At 42.8% G+C, this 20,949-nt stretch overlaps 1 protein-coding gene across 23 annotated transcripts in view; it reads right to left on the minus strand.

The window, feature by feature from the left end:
- Positions 1-20,949, minus strand: part of ARHGEF7 (Rho guanine nucleotide exchange factor 7) — a 194,811-nt gene that overhangs the window by 37,248 nt on the left and 136,614 nt on the right. For all 23 annotated transcript variants that reach the window (XM_065591991.1, XM_005307595.5, XM_065591940.1 and 20 more), the window contains 6 exons: positions 14,133-14,271; positions 12,992-13,051; positions 11,339-11,485; positions 9,631-9,717; positions 2,278-2,356; positions 352-491 (listed from right to left, as the gene is read on the minus strand). In XM_065591991.1, coding sequence (XP_065448063.1) covers positions 352-491; positions 2,278-2,356; positions 9,631-9,717; positions 11,339-11,485; positions 12,992-13,051; positions 14,133-14,271 — 652 coding nt within the window. The remainder of the gene's footprint in view (positions 1-351; positions 492-2,277; positions 2,357-9,630; positions 9,718-11,338; positions 11,486-12,991; positions 13,052-14,132; positions 14,272-20,949) is intronic.

A 20,949-nucleotide genomic window follows, 5' to 3' on the forward strand; every position in this document is an offset into this window, starting at 1 on the left:
TAAAGGAAAATATCAAATGAAATATTCAGGCATAACAACACAAAAAGCTAACCACGAATTTCCTGGGGGGGTTTCTTTTTATCTCTTGAAGCCAAACTGTTAAATTACATTAATATATTTTGTATCTGTGCATGAGTGACCAAACCTTTTTTCTAATTTTGAAAATATATAAAGCAAATTGGGTAAACAACAAATTGGGTCAATTAAAACATCTGGTTCCTGTTACTGGTGAAAAAAAAAATTAGAATGATTTACATAGTAGTATGAGATTTATAATCCAGATAATCTTTCTCCTAACAACTCAAGCAAATACTTGTTTGTTTCAGCCCCTATGACTAAAGTATTTCTTACGGTGTGAGATGGCACAGAATGAGGCTTAATAGTGGGATTCCCAACAGTTGTAACTTTGGTTTGCTTCTGCAGATGATCCACCCATTCATGCAAATCTTGTTGGTTGTTACATGATACTAATATCCGCTCAATCATATTTCCTAGAAGAAAACACAAGATTTAGAAAGTCTAAAAAACAACTTTTTTTATTCTTTAGAAACACAAAAATAGTAATCAGTTTTTGTCACGCACTGAATCCTTGTAGTACCTAAGGGCTGAACAAAGACTTAAAAGTGTAATTTCTGTCCGAAGGAATGATATTTCAACCCCTTTCCTCACTGTGATAGATTTTTCTTCAGATGTCTGTCTTTATAGACACAGGCCATTTTGCAATCTTTATTTAGGAAAGTTTATGCAAAGAAATTGATCTAGCAATTAAAGTCATCTTGGTCTCTATTGAGAAACACAGATGAGGCCCCTCCACCAAAAACAAACAATCAAGCAATCAAAAAACAGCATCTAATAAAAAATATTACTTCACCTACCTTGACTCTCTAATATCCTGGGACCGACATGACTACAACAACTCTGCATATATCATCTAACCTTATAGTTTCTCCCTAGACTCTATACAGTTACAGAACCACAAGATTAAGGCACACAGTTAGTGAGGAGACATGGATTGCTGAATTTTCAGCATGCGGATGACACAGTTTAAAGTCCCCATTTCATTTGACCTGGCCAGAACAGTGGATTGCACTACTCAATGTTTAAGGGAGAGTGGGGGAACTGATCCAGTCTGGCTGCCTGACACTTAATCTAGATAATAAAACTGGGGTGAGAGTTGATCACCTGGGGGGGAAGCAACTGGAGGGCATTATGAGGACAACATCAGTGCCGCTATCTGAGAAGAGTGAGCGAGAGGGTGGGTGGGCGGTCCTTGGTTGTTCGGGTTTGCTACGAGGTATGTGAGGTTAGATTTTCAGCTGCCTCTGAAAGCAGCAATTGGTAGCAGCAATAACTAGCTTTGGCTTTTTCTCCCTTGTCATATAGCCAGGAGGTTGTAACCATTCTTTTGGCTGTAGACCTTGTGACCCTCGTGACACCTTCATCCCCCTGAGATTAAACTATTTCAATAGAATCTACTTGGGGCTACATCTTAAATTTACCCAGAAACTGAAGCAGGTGCAGAATTCAGCAGAGCAGCCCACGTGCTATGCAGTGTATTTTTCTGGGAGCACGTAAAACTTTTCAGTAACCTGCACTGGATCCTTTTGGTTTCTGGGGCAATTGTAAGCTGTTGGTGTTGACCTATAAAACAATAAATGGCCAGGAATATACCTAAGCAACTGCCTCTCTCCCCATGACAAACCACCAGTGGAGAAACCTGAGCTGAGGCCCCTTGGTGATGGGAGTTCGCTTCTGGTAGAAAGTTCTCTATTAGAGACCTTCTAGAATTTTTTTCCTTTCTTGGTCCAAAGTAGTAGCCTGAATTTGTTGACTGTTAGAGACAGGCTGCAAGGCTTGTCTTTTCTTCCTTGCTTTTAAAGGGAAGAGGGGGAGAAGAGATTTGTGAGGGTCTAGGCAATTGTGTTGATGGGGACAGGGGCATAGGGAAGAGCTTATGCTTAATATAAAATGTGCTGCTTGGGGAACACGGGAGAGAACTGTGGAGTTAAAATTATACAAAATAAACTGAGTGTCAAGGGCACACACAGCCGGGATGGGCAGGCTTTTTTTTTTTTTTTTTTTAATTTTAAACCTAGGAAGGCTGTGGAATCCCCGTCATTGGAGGTTTTAAAGAACAGGTATGAATTGGGATGATCGAGTTGTATTTAATCCTGCCTCAGCGCTGTGGATGGACTAGATGACCTCCTGAGGTCCCTTCCAACCCTATGTTTCTATGATAAACAAAAACAAATCAATAGAAATGCTCATGAACATTACCTGCTATTTCAAATGCATTTTTGTGATTTTCACTGTCTTCTAGCTTTGTGATGGTCATTCCTGTCATTGGCAGTTTTCCCTAGAAAAGTCATAACATGTTTTTTTCTTTTTCTTTTTAAAAACCCAAAGATGTTTAACAGCTAAACATATATACATTTAAAATATGCATAATTCAAACAGGCAAACAGATGATAAATCAGTAAATTGAAACATACACATTAGATCAGCAATAATATTTAAAATTTCATGGAAAAAGAATAACCAAATTACATAGCTTTTTGTGCCAAGAACAACTTCTGTTCTTAATATCATGAGTCAATTTGAAATCTGCCCAAGCTATGGGTAGTGCATGTAAATACATTACAATGCAAATTCACCAAGAGAGGACCTTGACCATCTGTGGACCTACTAGGAACACATATTTCCACCCGTGTTCCATACTTAGTGAAGTTGATAATTCAGTACTATAGATGGAACTTCTATCTGAGACAGTACTGAACCAAGACACCAGCATGATGCCAGCAGACCCTATGATACAGTGGAGGTGTCTTTCTAATAGCATGTAAAACTGAGGACCTGTCCCTTCTCGTCATCAAAGGCTATAACATCACTTTATGCAAGAGTACCAAGGTTTTAAACAGAACTGGGCATGTAATTCACAGTGAATAACATAGTCAACAAATTACACTTCTTTTTCTGACCTAAAATGGTCTGCAAGCAGACTGCAGTTTTCTCATGTTTACTTATTATTAAATTAAGAGGATTCAATAATTTCTGCACATAATTTTTGGCCTGTAGCTCATTCAAGTATTCAGTATTCAACATTTGAGCTCCTTTGATGGGATATATAGGCCACATGGTATGTTCTGTGTCCTAACTGGATGACTAACTCTTAGAATCAGGTTTCCAGTGTAAATAGGTATATATACACAAATGGAAATTCCACAAATATTCACCTATTTTTGCTTTTTCAAATGCTGGTCCCTATGGGTATTCACCATATGCAACTCACAAGAGTACTCATTGAGGAGGAGGGTGCGAGGACCCATGCTGCACGACGGAATACAGGACTGTTGAATCAAAGGATATACCTGTTGCGGTAACCTGGACCACTGCATAGTGCCCGGTAAAGGTGTGTAGTAAGCACCATGTTGCCACTTTACAGATTTTTGGAGAGGTGCACCTTGGAAAAAAGCTACAGAGGTAGCATGCGCTGTATTCAAATGAGCCCTCAGCCCCTGAGGAGGATGGGTTTCCATTTGTTCAAAATGCAGCCAAATACAGCCCCAAATCCATTTCAACAGCCTTTGATAAAATTTCATCCGTTCAGTGAAGGAGATGAACAATCTTGGGAATTTGCTAAGGAGCTTTGTCCACTGCAAATAGACGGTCCATGAACAACCAAAGAATTAAGATTCTGTCTTCTCTAGTGATGTGAGGTTTTGTGTAGCACACCAGTAGATGTATGGTGTGATTCAGGTGGAATTCAGAAGAATCTTTGTGATGAACCTGAGAAGTAACCTTAGGGACACTTTATCCCTACGAACACCATATAGGGAGTGTCTGCCATAAGCATCATAAGCTCCCCTATTCTCCAAGCAGAAGTAATTCCCATTAGGAAGGCTACTTTCCATGGAAAGATGGGGAAAGGAGCAGGGGCCAAAGCCTTGAATGGCAGATTCGTAAGTGCTGACAGAAGTAGACTGAGGTCTCAGTTAGGATTCAGTGCTGATACTGGAGGGAAGGTTCGGACTAGACCTTTTAGAAACCTCATAGTTGTAGGGTGGGTGAATATCAAGCAGTTATCTGTCAGAGGACGGAAAGCATTGATCACTGCCAGATGCATGTGCAACAAACTAATGGATAGTCCCATTGACTTGAGGGAGAGAAGATATTTCAAGATGGCATGGATTCCAGAGTCTAGTGGAGCTAACTGGCAATGCAACAGATGGAGAATCTCTTCCACTTGGCAGGATAGTATTTTCTTGTGGAAGCCTTTCTGCTGTTTTGAGAATGAACTGACCAGCCTCTGAGCACAATGTTTCCCTGCTTGATGCTGATCCAAACACTAAGCTGCTAGGTAGATGGATGTCAGGCTGGGATGGATGGTTCTGCCTTCATCCTGAGTCAGGAGGTTCAGCAACTGTGCAAGCAGATGCATGGACACATGGACATCTGGAGGATGTTGGTAAACCAAAACTGTTTCAGCCATGTAGGTGCTGCCAGAATCACTATCAATTTGTCCTGTTTAAACTTGTTCAGGACTCAAAGTAACAGGGAGGCGAGAGGGAAAGAATACATTAGTGACTCTCACCACTGAACCAGAAATGAATCCCCTCTGGAAATGTGCCCTTGAATAGCACAGGAGCAATAGGCTGGATACTTCTTGTTTACCTGGAGTGCAAAGAAGTCCCATGACGGTGACTCCTCCCCCACCCCCCAAGCTGGAAGATGTTCAGTACCACTGAGCTGTGAAGTTCCCAATAGTGCTGCCTGTGGAAATGTCTGCTGAGACTATCTGCTAAGGTGTTCATTATTCTGGGAAAGCGCACTGCTGAGAGGGCGACCTGGTGTCAGGGGCACCGATTCCAGAGCCTGATGGCCTCTGTGCAAACATGGGCAGACCTTGCTACCCCCTGCACTTGTTTATGTATAAAACTGTTAAGTTAAGTTGTGCAACATGACCAGAACACAATGGAAATGTGGGAAAGGCAGAAACCTTCTGCAAGCCTCCTGCACTACTCAAAGTTCAGGTAGACTGATGTGTAGCTCAGATTCCTGTTGGGTCCAAGAACCTTGCGCTACTTGGTTGTCCAGATGTGCTCCCCAATCTAGTAGGAAGGGTGCATGTGATTAGTTTCTTTAAGGGATAGAGGGGACTTTCTCGTTTTCCCACCAGGTGAAAGAAGACAGAACGATCTGAGGGTTCACAACTCACTTATACTGTGCATAGCCATTCCTGAAAGCAACGAAGAAGGAGCCTGGAGAAGGGTGTTATGTACATGCAGCCGCCCATGTGGTCAAGAAGGACCAGACAGGACAAACTGTCATCTGGGGACTCAGTCAGAGCTGGGCAAGGAGGTTTGTCATCATCATCAGGTCCTGCGGTAAGCAAGCTCTGACTGAAGTCAAGCCCAGAGAAACCCTAATTGAAGTGGACTTTTTCTAGCTTTACTTGAAGCCCTAAGGATTGCAGGAGGCTGAGGAGGGAGTGTGCTGTCCACTGGACTTCCTGAGATGATTACTCTGCAAGAAGTCAGTCATCAAGATAAGGAAACACGAGGCTGCCCTGGCAATGGAAGTATGCTGCTACCAGAGAGTACCTTCATTAATGTCCTTGGGGCCATCAAGACACTGAAGGGAAGGACTCTGTACTGGTAATGATCTAGGCCCACTGTAAAGCAGAGAAACTTCTTCTGGACAGGGTGAATGTCTATATAAAAATAGGCTTCTTTCAAATTGAGAACTGCAAATGGGTCGCCTTTGTTGAGGGAGGGGATTGTAGAGACTAGGATGGTTATCCTTAATCTCAAACAGCTATGAAGACGTTCAGTAGTTTGAAATCCTAGGATGGGTCTATCTGCCCTTTTTCTTGGGAACGAGGAAGTATGTCAAATAGAAACCTTGAAGAGGGATGGGGTCTACGGCTCCTAGCTGAAGATGGGAGCCTATCTCCTATCTGAGAAAACTCTCATGAGATGGGTCCCTGAAGAGGGATGGGGAAGGGGATTTTGGTGTAGGGACAGAAGTAAATTCTATCATGTACCCATGGAGATGATCTCCAGGACCATCTTGTCTGCTATGCTGCTCACTGGGAAGAAGCAGAAGGCGGCCACCAAAGTGGGTGGGAGTATCCAGCTGTGTGGTGACAGGCTAGTGGCTCTCAATGATCCCATCAAAATGACTTCTTGGCAAGGGGTTGCTGATGAGGAGGAATTAATGACAGGGGTGGCTCATAAGCCCATTGATGGGAAAAGGGCTGGGGAGTGGGACGCTGTCTGTAAGGAGGTGGTTTAGAGTACTTCCTCCAAGGAATTGGAGTGTAAAATCCCTAGGGATCGGAGGGTAGCCCAGGAATCTCTGAGTAAGTGAAATGATTCATCTTTTTTTTCCCCCTGAACAGAAGAAGAGATCCTCTACTGTTGCTTGGACATCCTTAGGGAACCCCGAGGAACTAAACCCAGAAGCCCACCTGATGACTACCGAAGTTGTCATGGAGTGGGAAGTGGTATCAACTACATTTAGTGATGCCTGGAGGAACAACCAGGCTATGAGCTTCCTCCCATCCAGGATAGCCTGAAACTTTGATCTGAGATCATGAGAAAGTATGCTAGTGAACTCAGGTTATGATAATTAATAAAGTAATATTATACTATCAAAAATAGGAAGCTGGTGGAAGAGAAATTCTTTCTCCTGAGAAGGTCCAGTTATTGTTGCACTCTTCTTGGAATGGGAAGACCAAAGCTAGTGTAGATGACTGTGCTCTGTAACAGCCTGTACACCAGTGAATTTGGGATGTGGTGGAAAAAACAGATATTCTGTCCCCACTTTAGGTGAAACAAAGTATGTTTTCAATGTCCTTTTTGGAGTTGGGGCGTAGGCTGCTGGAGTGTGCCAAACAGCCTCAGACAATTCCAGTATGGCCTTGTTGATGGGAAGTGCCACCTCGACAGGGCTTGTAGTCTGGAGAATGTCTAGAAGCTTGCGAGTAAGGTCCTGAACTTCCTCCAGAGGAACCTATACATTGAGCCTCTTCAGGAGGTATAATCATTAGGTGGCGAAGGGGGGGCTGGCGTCATTGTTTCATCAGGAGATGAATAGGAGAGAACCATAGCTGGTTTGGGCAGTACTCGCTGGTTGGGCCGTTCTTCCTCATAGCACTCATGAGGGAATTGGGGCTCTTCCCTTGAGGTGATCTCTGACCATATTCCTGCTCCAATCCCATGTAGCCAGAAGGCCTACTGTAAGGATCCAAAGCACCTTAATAGAACCATAATGTAGGGTTGTATGGGCACAGAGGTGAAGAGAACCTCTGGTCCCGGGCCCGACAGTATGACTTATGGGTGCCCTGTCGCCTCCCACGAGACTCTGGAACCCCTGTTGGGCTAGTGTCTTGGCTTGAGACCACTGGAATGGCCAGTGCATCATCCTCTGTTGCAAACTCACTAGAGGAATAAGAGTCCTCAGCGTCCACGGGTGGAGCCATTTGTACCACATGCCTTGAGATGCCATGACTGGCAGATGGAATTGGTGAGTGGTGCATTACTGGTGCTGGCAGCTTGATGCCATGGCTGGTGGAAGGGAGTGGCGAGTGGCATAACAACTGTGTAGGAAGCTGTTTGGAGATTACCAGATCTGAGAGAAGCATCGACTCCAGGTTGGTATAAACGATTAGGTCTTTTCCAACCTTGTATGCAGCCATCTCTCAAATTCCAAATTAGGACATATTTGATGGAGTTCTCCATGAAGCCACAGCCAGACCCTGGGACTTCTGACTCCCAGTGGAGAACAGGAGGGGCTTCTATGCACAGATAGGTCCAATGGTATAGATTTGGGATGGCAGAAGATGTTGGCAGTGGCAAATCCCTCTTCTTGCAGTGCAGAACCACTTGTGCAGAGGGTGACCACTCTCTCCTCTCCTTTGCTGAGGCTGGGCCAGACCATTCCCTTACATAGGTGGGACGGTGTTTGGGTGTCCTGGCTCTCAGTACTGCTGGTACTGGCCGATGCTCCCCGGGAGCTCCAGACACCCCCATACTGGGGCACAAAGTTTCTGTGCCTGACTTAGAAGGGGTAGAAGGAAGGCAAATCTCCTAGAGAATTTAGGAGGGGATTTCTCTCACTTCTTATGAGGCTGTTTTTCCTTTCTGTTCTCCCGTCTCTGCTTGCTAGAGAGCTTAAGTCTGGACTCAGATGACCCAGGACTGGGAAGCACCAGGTCTGGAGGGGCGCTAACAGGGAGATCACACCAATGGATAGGGGAGTCAGAAGTCCCAGGGTCTGGCTGTGGCTTCATGGAGAGCTCCATGAGATGCCTCCTAACTTGGAATTTGTGAGATTGTTCCAGACAAGGTTGGAAAGAACAACAAAGCTCACACTTGGTGGAATATGAGACTCCCAAGACAGTACAGGCAGGAGGCCTGGGAATCACTAACCAGGAAGACTGGAGGGCAGCCCAAACAGGAATTGAAGCCAAGAAACTAACCTCAAACTAACTACATTATTTAACTATTTAACTACAGAAAATAACTGTTTACAAAGAAACCTGAGTTGAAGGCAGGAACACTAGCAAAGCCAAGGACACTGGTGAAGTTCCATCTTGTACCATGAACAGTAGAAAGGAACTGGAGGGGCGGTCAGTCCGTGCTGCTCCTTATGCCCTTAGTTCGGAGCACAAGGAGGTGCAGCGTGCAGGTACGGCTCAACGCCCACTGCTAGAAAAGAATCTTCCTGTCTTGTGTGCCTGGAGTGTGTGCACACCCACAGTGAGTAGCCATTGGGCTCACCACTCGAAGAATAATCAAACTTTTCATAGGTGGCCACCAACTGCATGTTCCTTATTTTCAGTGTGCCTAACATGAGACACCCGGGTCCAGATTTACAGAAATGCTGAGCACTCGCTGCTGCAACTGAAGTCAATGGAAGCTGAGCTTCGAACATGTGTGTTGTATAATGCGAAGTAAATTCAGTCCTAGGTGTCTACATCACTTCACTGGGATATTGTGAAGATAAATTCATTAATGACTGTTAAGCACTCAGTTATTATGGTGACAGCATCACCCATAAGGAAGTTAGTAATTTTTTAATGCAGTGCAGAATTTGGACAGTGAACGTTAAATAAGGCCTGGGGCAACACTGTGAATGTGGACTATAAAAAACACTGAATGAAAAAGGGGACTTCTGGAAAAAAAAATAGTATGTGATTATAGACTTAAAGACTGCATCATAATGCATACACGTAAGGAGACTGAATGAAGGTTGCATAGGCAACCTTAATTTTGGCATTTCCTGACTTCTCAACCTGGATGCTTAACAGTTTATGTATTATTATTAATAAGCTCTTATATCGCGTTTTCCTTTATAAATCTAATAGCACTTAACAAAAGAAAGTATCAGTAGTAGGGAAATAATAGGACAGAGATGAAGTTACTCGCCTACGTTCATATAGCAGATCAGTGGCAGAAACAGAACTTAGGTCTCCTGACTCTCAGTCCAGGATCCCAATAGCTGGACAATTCTGCCTCTCAGAGTACATATACATACTGAATACATACAGAAAGAGAAGTGAAAGGAAGTCTAGAAAGCTTTTTTTAAGTTTGCTGTAAATAACCATGGTTAAAACATCTGTTTTACCTGATAGATAAATCCACTCATCCTAGGGCTGGCAGACAACATAAGCAAAATATTAGGGAAGAGAAGAAGATATCTTTCATTCTTTTCCTTATGAAAAAACAAAGAAAATAATTAAAAATAAAATAAATATAAGGCAGTAGACCCTAACTTTTTTTTATTTAAAACATTCACTGGTGTAGTACCAATACTACTGTACTTTTAGCAAAATTAAACCTATATGTACTTAGCAATAAGAGGAGTCAAACTGCACTCAATTTTCTGTTCATAAAGGTTTGTGACAAGCTCTTGTATTCAGGTTTTTATAATGCAAGTTACTTGAAGAAATAAACCTCAACAATAGCAACTGACTACACTGCCACTCAAGGGATTCCTGTTGCATATGAGACATTTCATTCAGGCTAGCTATCTCTATTTAGGAGTTGTCTTTCTTTTTAAGCAAAATATTTACCATTTTCCCTCTCTGCCCCTCCAAAAAGTTCTCTTAATCCAAAGTATTCTAAATGGAGTTTTTGAATATTTGTGTATACTATGGGCCAGTTCCTCAGCTGGGATAAAATGCATAGCTACTTATAAATTCATGGCCAATAAGCTAAGCGACCTGAGCTGAGGATCCAGCCCAATGTTTTCATATGCATTTGATAAGAGAAAAAACAGAGTATTTGAGGGAGTCTGGGGTTTTGTTGGGTAAGACGTATGTTTATGAGTGTTATAAAAGAACCTAACTTGCTACAGTGGCAAGTTCCCCTATGGCAGAAATCTGGATTTGTACCATTACTTTTTTTGGTGCAAGCTTTGATTTTAAATGGTTTTAAAATCTTCTAAAATTCAAGATAGTGCATCTGATATTTTAAATTTTTCTATGCGAAAACTTTGCAACCCCACTCCTTGAGTTTTCCCCTGCCTTCCCACTTCAATTTAGCTGGCTATAGGTCCGACCTCAATAGTGACACAGAGACCACCCCTAGAGAGTAACTCATAATTCAGGTCCAGTCAGTTCTTTGGCCTCTCTGCCAACAAGCCTGTCAATTAGTGTCAACTATGGTGATAGCTTTTGTGATATGGTTGCTTGTGTATTAGGAAACTGAGACAGAGATCTTCAATTATTTTATATAGGACACTGCACATGGGTCAGAAAGTAAAGATTTCCAATCACTACAAAGCAGAGCTGGCATTAAACCAATGACCTAAAGGTGAAAGGCATTACAATTCCCCAGAGTCACTTAGTCCCCTGATTTTTGTCTTTTTAATATTTAATATTTGAGGAAGGTGTCCAAAAACCCCATCAACCAAGGAGGAGTATGTCTGGGACAACAGCAACATAAAATAAGTATTTCCAAATTGTTTTTACAAGTAGTAATAGCTACCGTGGCAAATTATTTTGTAATGTAACCAATACGCAGAGAAAATTCTCTTTAATTTGCACTTTGGACTCTCTTACGACCCCTTAAGACTTTATAATGTTTCCAACAACTCTATCTAGCTATACGATTTAGTCAGCTTTTAGCTGAGCTTGTACATCTTAAAGTAGTTTCCCCCATTTATAAGGACACTTAGGTTAAACAAAATACTACATAAAATTTGCTCAGTCTATATTTTTTTTCTTGGAGTGGTCTTCTTGTTTCTACCGTGTACAATCTATTATTCATTGTTAATTGTACTTGCAAGAGAGGAACAGAAAAATATTTAATGAAAACTTGAACTGCGTTACCTCACTTCCAGCACACTGAATCATGACCTGGGACATGTAAATTACATTGCCCAGTGTTTTAATGTCCTCTCCCTCCCAGCAGCGGATAGCTTCTGTCAGTATTTGGAGTTCAAGTTCTTTTCTTTTCCGTACTTCTTGACATTGTGCCTGTTAAAGATAGGGAAGGTGCTAATAAGGTGGTGTCTGTGTGAACTGTATTAGGAGTCAGTATCAGCAGAAGTAATTACTTGTCCTCAGTGCTCGGCTTGGAGTATAAAATAAAGCACAGTGACAAAGCTTTCAAGTGTGAAATATTTCTTTCAGTGGACTACATTAAAGTACCTTTTGAAAATTTACATTGTTAATTACAAAACTACTACACCTCTACCCCAATATAATGCAGTCGCGGGGAGCCAAAAATCCCTACCGCGTTATAGGTGAAAAGCCGTTATATTAGGGTAGCGGTGGCAGGGCTCCAGCGGTGATTTAAAGAGCCCGGAGCTCCGGCCGTGGGGAGCCCCAGGCCCTTTAAATCACCAGCCAAGCCCCAGGGTAGTGGCAGCAGGGCTCCAGCGGTGATTTAAAGGGCCTTGGACTCCCCGCAGCAGCCGGAGCCCCGCTGCTACCGCGCTATATGCGAACCCGTGTTATATCGGGTCACGTTATAGCGGGGTCGAGGTGTACTTTTCTTTTAATTTAATGATCTCAACATTCCTTTAAAAAGTCACCACCTTGTTCTTCTTCAAGGCTCTCCTATAGAGCCGCTTCTAATGTTATGCCTATTATTCACTCCCAAACAATAACCGGCTAGCCCAGCAGAAAGCAGGAATACAGATCTAATTCATACTCCCTCCCTTATCCTTTCTGCTGTTCGTTCTCCCACTTGTCTCATCTGGTCTGAAACTCTTGGGGGCAGGGACTGTTTCCTCCTACTTGTTTTTACAGCACCCACAAAAAGGGACACCAGGTCTCACAGTGGCCACAAAATATATATAACAAGTCACACTAATGGCGCAGCCCCATCCAACAGGAAACACACAATGTTGACAAAAAGTGTTAGTGGGCTGCACACATATGTCACTAACAACCACATCTCTTATTTCTTTGCTTGGATACCCATGTTAGAACTGACAGGTCTTAATCCCCCAACCTCTCAGCTCATCCATTCTGGGCTTCAGTGATGTAATGCTCATTTTTACTCTAGCGCCCTTGCACTAGGGACGTACGCTGTAGGCTGGACTTCTTAGCCCACTATCGCCACATTCCCTAAGTGGCACAAAGAGGCCATAAAGTGGCTGGAGGAGGCCAGAGACAAGTTATTGGTGCAGGTGAGGCCTCTTCTGGTGTAAAGCTAAAACGGGAATGATCTGGGAGCAAGGAGTGGACTGGAAAGGGAAGGGGTAAAGCAAAGCTCTGCTACACCTAATTTTCAACTGATATTAAGTTAGGGCTGCTAATGTACTGCCTTAATTTCCAGTGGGGCTGGGCAAACAAGAATGAAGGAGCTGGAACAGGCTGCCAGCAGACACCTCCCACACACTTCACTATGCCTGAGCATAGCAGCAAGCCCTACATTTCTAAAGATTTCACATGTCAAAATATAAACTTTTACAGGGCATGAAATTAGCAAGCATTCTCCCAAATAAATACACATCTACTCTTCAGAATTCTTACGGAAAGGTTTTTGAAGGCTGTCATAGATTTCTGAATGTCTGGTCGATCAGGATGATAATCCTAAAGACAAAAACAATAGTACTGTAATTCCCGGTGATGGTAATGAAATGTTTCCTAGGAGGCATAGTAACTACAGTATAGACAACTTTGTAACAACCCTTTTGTTCTCCTCTTTATGCCCTCTTCATTGCCTCCTTCCATTGATATAACACTTGTAGCAAGAATGCAGCAACTCTCATGATGTTACTACTAATGCTATTCTTTCATGAACCCAAGAGACAGTGTCTGGAAAAATATACCTGACTTAGATTTCAACAGATTACTTGCAAACTTAAGTTTCTGCCATTAGTACTCCCAGAGCAGCCTCCAGCCCATGTTTCTGCCCTTTCCTATTGTCACAGTTAAACCACGCTCTTCTTTTCAGGTTATGCTCACATGGAACACTATCAGAGCTGGCAAATCATATACATGACACACCAACTACACCCCCTCCATTTTTTTTTAAATAAAATATTTAAATGCAAATTTAGGCCCTTCAAACACCACCACATTAGAACACTTCCAGGTCTCATTGTCAGGCATAGTCCAACAGAAGTAAGTGAGACTAGATCAAGCAGGGAGCGTTTGAACGACTAGACCATTACTATGAAAAAAAATTCTTTTTTGTAAGATAAAACCTAGAATAGTCTTAATTACAGTTTTTAGGAGACCGGTTCAGAACACAATCCACCTGGAGATCTTGTGGATCAGATCCATCAGCGAGAAATTCAGATTCCTAGGTGGGTTTTGCTTTACGCTTACTGAGTTTTTCAGTTAATCTGATTACACTGAGTTTTAAGCCTACTGCCTCTCTTATTTTAGAAGCAGGGCTCAAGTCGTGCCGGAACGCCATTTTGGCACTTTTCACGGTGTTCCAGTACCTCCAATACTATCACTTTCTGAATGATAGTGCTTTCTACCTCCCCCCGTCCCCCGGCTTTTTTTTTAAATGACTGGAGTACTGTTCAGAAGGCAGAAAGGAGAGAAGGAGAGACAAGGAACACAATCTGCAATCTGGGGCCCAACATGCTTGACATGTACCTTTAAAATAACTGTTGTCAAATCATCATTAAGATGGAACATAAATGCTGATAAGATATACCTCCATGTGCCTTTCAAGCTCTTTGAGTAACGTGGGGTATTTATCCAGGCGCATGAAAGGTTTGCTGAGGCCAGTGGTCAATACAAGGATCCCAGGGCTGTTGGCACCTTTCATTTCCATAAATTCTCCTAGTTCCTCACTGCACATGAAAAATATTTAAACAAATGAAGAATTAATTATCAACAGATGAAAAATAAATTAGACTTTTGATTATTCTGATCCTTCTGCTCAAGGGGAATTTTGCCTGAGCCAGCAAGAGATGAAAATAAACCAGAAGTAATTCAAATACAAAATATGTATTTTTATTGATTGTTTAGCGTTCCGAGATGAAACTCTGATGAACTTGTAATACAAGGATACCCCTAGGGTAGGGTATTAAAAAACTACACTTACCAGAGCGCTTGAGAGAGCTCGGATGAATTCTGATAAGCTTATTAGCATGCATGCAGATTCTTTTATTATTTTTATGTTTTCTCTGTAATGTTTTATACCTAAATTCCCTGAAAGTTGACATGTGGATTTGGGAATTACTGGGGTTCCCAAATGAATTTCTTTTAAATAACTAATTAGTCCCTGTCAGGTCCTGTAACTGGGCAGTCTGAACTAGTGATCAGAGCCGGGGCAGAGTCAGGGTCACAGTCAGAAGTCACGCCAAAGGTCAAAGCCAGAGTCTGAAGCCATATCAAGGGTGAATCCAGAGTCAGAGTCAGGAGCCACACAAAGTGTCAGTGCCAGGGTCACACCAAAGGGTAGGTTGGAATTGGGGTTAGAAGTCACGCTAAGGGTCAGGCCAGAGTAAGTCACTGGAATTAGGGAAGGGACACAGGAACCAGGAGGAAGAAGCGGAAACCAGGTGAGGAGACAGGAACTAGAATCAAGGTGTGATAACAGGAGCAAGGAGAGGAAAGCAGGCAAGAAAGGAGAAAGCTGGTCTCAATAATCTAGACAGCTCCTGGCCTAGTGACTAGTGGGTCAGACTAGAGGTGAGACAGGAAGCTTTATGCCTGGTCCAATCAGCAGTCTGTTGCTAGTCACCTGACCCAGCTGAATCAGTAGGTGTAGCCTCTGCCTTTGGGGTGTTAGATCAGTTCCCTCATGTGATCTTGCAGCAGGGGGCAGCTGTGGTGGAGCCTTCCAAAAAGTGGGGGGGTTAAGGGTCCCCTCCCCCTGTGGCCCCTTCCACCCCAGGCCCCGCCCCCAGCCAAGCCACAAGCCGGAGCTGACTGGGAGCCATGGACCCTCCACCTGCCTGGGATGGGGTGGGGACTGAAAGCAACCCCCAGCTCATGTCCCAGCCCGGGGGTCCCCCGCCCAGGGCAGGTGGAGGGTTTGCATCTCCCTACAGCTGCCCGTGCGGCTCTCCCTGACCTGTCTCTGACTGGGGGACGGGGCCTTGGAGCTGCTGCCCAGCCATGGTAAGAGCCACGTGGCCAGCCAGCTGTGGGGAGCTGTAGTACAGACCTTCCACCTGCCCTGGGTGGGGGGCCCGGGGCAGGAACATGGGCTGGAGGCTGCTCTCACCCCTCCACCCCACCTTGGGCAGGTGGAGGGTCCATGGTGCAGCGCCCCATGCTGCCCGGGCTCCCCAGCCAGGCTCCAGCTGCCGGCTTGGCCAGGGGGGACTAGCGCGGGGAGGCCTGTAGAAAAAAGTGGATGGGCCATGGTCCCCTCCCCCAGTTCCAGAACCCTTGGCAGGGGGTAATGTTCTCACTTGACAACCCCATGGGTTCGGGTTCAAGACCTGCAGCATCATCAACTCCCCATGTCTCCCAAAATCAGTTAAAGGAACAAACAAGTCCTTGCTAAAAAAAACCCAACAGATTCAGACTAATGAGGGATTTCAAGGCCAAACTGCGTTGGAGTTATAACAAGGCAAAACAGATACATACTTTAAATAAAACTACTTTCTGAACATTTTCAAGAAGTAGAGCTACCTGATTTTAATATGCAACAGAGGGTCCTGTGGCACCTTTGAGACTAACAGAAGTACTGGGAGCATAAGCTTTCGTGGGTAAGAACCTCACTTCTTCAGATGCAAGTAATGGAAATCTCCAGAGGCAGGTATATATCAGTGTGGAGATAACGAGGTTAGTTCAATCAGGGAGGGTGAGGTGCTCTGCTAGCAGTTGAGGTGTGAACACCAAGGGAGGAGAAACAAACAGTTTCTCCTCCCTTGGTGTTCACACCTCAACTGCTAGCAGAGCACCTCACCCTCCCTGATTGAACTAACCTCGTTATCTCCACACTGATATATACCTGCCTCTGGAGATTTCCATTACTTGCATCTGAAGAAGTGAGGTTCTTACCCACGAAAGCTTATGCTCCCAGTACTTCTGTTAGTCTCAAAGGTGCCACAGGACCCTCTGTTGCTTTTTACAGATTCAGACTAACACGGCTACCCCTCTGATACTGATTTTAATATGTGAATCTCCAGAATGCCTCATCAGACCTGCCTTAAACTTCCCAGAACAATTCTGTCTAACCTGGCATAAAATCACACTGATTTTAGTAACTGATTATTATTTGTATCTGATAGTACTCAAGATGTGCCATTATGTTTTCCAAACAAAAATAAGGCTCAATCCCTGTCCCAAATACAACACAATTTAAAGTCAAACAAGTTAGCAAGGGTGAGATTGTCAAAAATTGATCTTATGTAAAATTTACATTAGCAGCTATGGAAAGTTTATAGCCTCTCCATACCAGCAGTTTTGTTACTTACTAGTTCTAGACTCAGTATAGTTTCCCTTCCAAATGGAGTTTATGTCTTCATACTTGCCTGGACAATGCCAGGCATACCCATGGATGGCACTATACATAAGTGACCTTTATCTAAATATGAACAAAGTGATAGCTATTTCCTTTATTGAATATCAGACAAAGTTTAAACCTATTATTTACCTCTTTACCCAGATCTTGTTCTCCCCACTTATGAACGCTATCTGCCTTCTTTGTCCTGCTCCTCCCTTATAAATTACTTCCTTCACATTGTCTGCTCCTCCACCCCCCTTCATGTAACACTATCCAGTTCAATGTTTGGGCAGCCTCCCTTTGCTCCTCAAAAAAAAACCTCATCTGTTCCATGATGCATTCCAACCACAAAGATCACAGCCCACACTTTTAACTATTTTGTACTGGTCTGTACAGCACCAACATGTACCTTTAGACTATACTATACACGAATCCTTGCCCCTCATCATTCAGCACATTATAGGCACTGCACACGGTTGTTTACATTTGATGGCATAATATAAATAATATTTGCTGATCTATCTTCAAGTACAATGTCCCTTACTTACCAGGTCCTCTTACTGTAGAGCAATTATGATCACTGACTCCCTTTCCCACCACCAAAACACAAACTTCTGCTCCTTGTGCTGGCCAAATATTTTGGGAGAAAATACTATTTGTTCCAATTGTTTCTGACTTTGGCACCATGGAGGTTTCAATGGGCCATAGATTTGGCAGGGTATTGGGGAAGAGCCAGTATGAAATACTGCCCCATACAAACCCATGACCCCTGAAATAAAGACAAATATTATCCTTAACTTTTTCCATTGTATGCTTTGTGATTCCTTCCTGTATTTGTTGACTTCAACAGTATTTTCCGAGTTAGTCTCTGTTCTTCAAAACAAAAGATACCTTGCAGAGTGTTGCATCAGTTTATTTGCTCAAAGCATGAGAACACAAGTTTTAAACCTAAACCAATTTTAAACAGATTCAAAACCTGGAAAAATACGTGTATTAACGGAAGCATCAAAAGACCATTTAATAGAGTGGTGTTAATAGATGTAATTATAATGGAATTACACAGTTTTGCTCCTAACATTCCTAAAATGACAATGTTTTCTTTCACACAATACTTCTCTAAACTTTAGTCTTGTAAGATTTGTTATGCTAACTTGTACAAACAGCAGGATTTTAAAAAACGAGTACATCATTATTCTTTTAATGTATCTGACATTGAATTATTCAGACAAAAACGTTCTAGCATGCAGACCCTATTAGGAGTCTGTTCAAGCCCATCAAAGAGTCTCCTACATTTGCAGTTTCATGAATATCCTTGGATTCTTCATGTCTGATAAAGACCATGCAAACAAAATGGAACTTCATTCCGATAATAGAACAATCTACTCTCAGTGAAATATGACTTGTTTATCCAACATATTTTTCAGTGCTGGAACACAACACTACTGGAGCTGGGGAACAAACTGCAGGTCATACATCAGTTTTATTTACTTTTTCCACCGGATCATGAGAACTAAAATCAATGCTGTAAGCTCAAGATCACAGCTGTTTTGACAAAGACAATGGCTCTGTCATATCATGCCATTTTGACTGGCACTTACAAGTTTAGCACAGTGTATCGCCTCTATAGTTACTGAATGACACAGTTAAGAAGCAGAGCACACACAAAAAGAAGCATCATTTAAACTGAGCACAAAGTAACAATTATGCTTTTGGAATAATGTATATTTTTTAAAAGGCTAAATGATCAAACCTATGATTTATTCAGAATAACTGATCATGAATACCTGCTTTTTGAAGAACAACAAATAGGGTTATTTCAATATGTTACCTGTGTCATTTTACAGAATTAGTATATGAATAAAAGCATACTGGAGGCCTTTGTTCTATAAAGTGATCATTACAACTTCTAGCCTAAGGTCTGCGGTTCAAACTAAGACTATCTTAGCAATGTTTTTAGAAATCAGCACTACAACTTCTGTCTTTAAAATGTATCAATATTCACACCTTAGTACATATAGCTCCAGAATAGACTCAACGGTTACAAAACAGGCAGTTTTACAAAACAGATGAGAAAAAAAGCTAAAACAAGAAAGAATCACTCAAAGTTCAGACTGCCAATAGAAACCTGGAGGGCAGAAAAAGCTACATAATATATCAGACACAAAACCCAAGAGCTAAACATGCACTTTTAAGACTTTTTTTTAAACTTACACTTCTGAAGCAGATCTTTGTTTATAGTAGATAGAACATGAACTCTCACTGCTGAGGGGTCTGAGGACAGCACATAAACATCGCATTATGACAACGTTACAGCAAGACCTTGGCTCACTTAATGAACCTAAGTCTTACAGCTTCTAGTTCTCTAGTGCTGAATTTCTCGAAAGAGCTCCTTACTCTGGGACTGTTGCTTAGAGAATGACATCAGCCTGCACGCTTGCAGGCTCTGGGATACACAAAGCGGAGGAGGTACAAAGAGTTTTCTGACTCAAACTTATCCGTATTCCACGCTCCAATTATTTGTAGTAACTAATGTACAAGCTCCACAGATTTATCCAAACTGCTATTAAGGTGAGGATGTAAGGTATAAATACAGCAAATGCTTGACAGGCATTATCCAATAAAGCTGAAGTCACAATATCTAAAAAAAAATTGATATTGTTTTGCATATCTTTTAAAAGCTTTAAATTAAGGATAATTTCATCTACCATTGAAAATCGACTCATTTTAAGTTTTGCACTGGCAAAGAAAAAAGCTAAACATATTTACAATAATAATGATTCTGGCTTCTTTTTGGGACATTAAATAATTTTCTGTATTGAAAATATTATTCTGTCTTTTTTCCATTTATTTTGAGATTATGCGCTATTCACTATCTAATAAAGTAAAGTAAACTAGTTTGTTTGGTTTTTTAATCTGAGCAAAAATTCTTTTATTTTTTTCAGTCCATTGTTCACAAGTTTAAATACATATATCACACTTGGCACCCACATACTTAATGTTAAATTAAGGTTATGCCCCTCATATTTCTTCAGAACAATTACACAATAATAAACACTTAAAGCGATTTTTCTTTTTAAAGATGTCATCACTCCTTCCCCCCATCAAATAGGTTATGTTTCCTTCGTTTTATGGATAGGCCATTTAAGGTCCAACTCCAGCTCCTTGCTTCTTTTTACATTAATTCTCCTTGGGCTTTTTTTCTGGAGTTTCCCTCACAATAGATTTGGTGGCTTGGACTCCTCCCCAGGCCCACACACATCCCCTCATGCCTCCAATAAAACAGATGCCATGTCTTGACTATTTTTCCTGTCCATTCCCTTCCCGCTCCCCAATTATGTCTCCATTCGTTACCTCCACTTCCCCCCCCATCTCCTTTTTTCTTATTATTTTGCTCCATTCCCCTGCTTCTTCCTCCTGCGCCTTCCTTCACAAGAAGACAAACAAGTCATCAATGTGCAGTAATGTATCTAAGTAGCCTCATCAAAGCCAATGCTACTTAGTAGGCATTGAATATGCATCTTTAAATATCCCTCACTTTACTGCTACTTCTATATACATTCAAATACCTCCCCCTGGAGCTGGAAATTTTCTGTTTATCTAACAATGTTTCCAAATACATAAATGTCCACCCCAGGGGTCGGCAACGTTGGCACGCGGCTTGCCAGGGTAAGCACCCTGGCGGGCCGGGCCAGTTTTATTTACCTGCTGACGTGGCAGGTTCGGCCGATCGCGGCCCCCACTGGCTGCGGTTCACCGTCTCGGGCCAATGGGGGCGGCGAGAAGCGGCGCGGGCAAGCGATGTGCTGGCCGCCGCTTCTCGCCACCCCCATTGGTCCGGGACTGCGAACCGCAGCCAGTGGGGGCCGCGATCGGCCAAACCTGCCGCGTCAGCAGGTAAATAAAACTGGCCCGGCCCGCCAGGGTGCTTACCCTGGCGAGCCGCGTGCCAACGTTGCCGACCCCTGGTCCACCCTATAGGGATGGGATTTTCAAAGCAGCCTAAGGGAGTTAGACACTCAACTCCCACTGAAATGAAGCGACGCGGACAAGATCATTAAGGGATAAG

The sequence above is a fragment of the Chrysemys picta genome, chromosome 1 (genome assembly GCF_011386835.1).
Source record: "Chrysemys picta bellii isolate R12L10 chromosome 1, ASM1138683v2, whole genome shotgun sequence".
Taxonomy (NCBI): domain Eukaryota; kingdom Metazoa; phylum Chordata; order Testudines; family Emydidae; genus Chrysemys; species Chrysemys picta.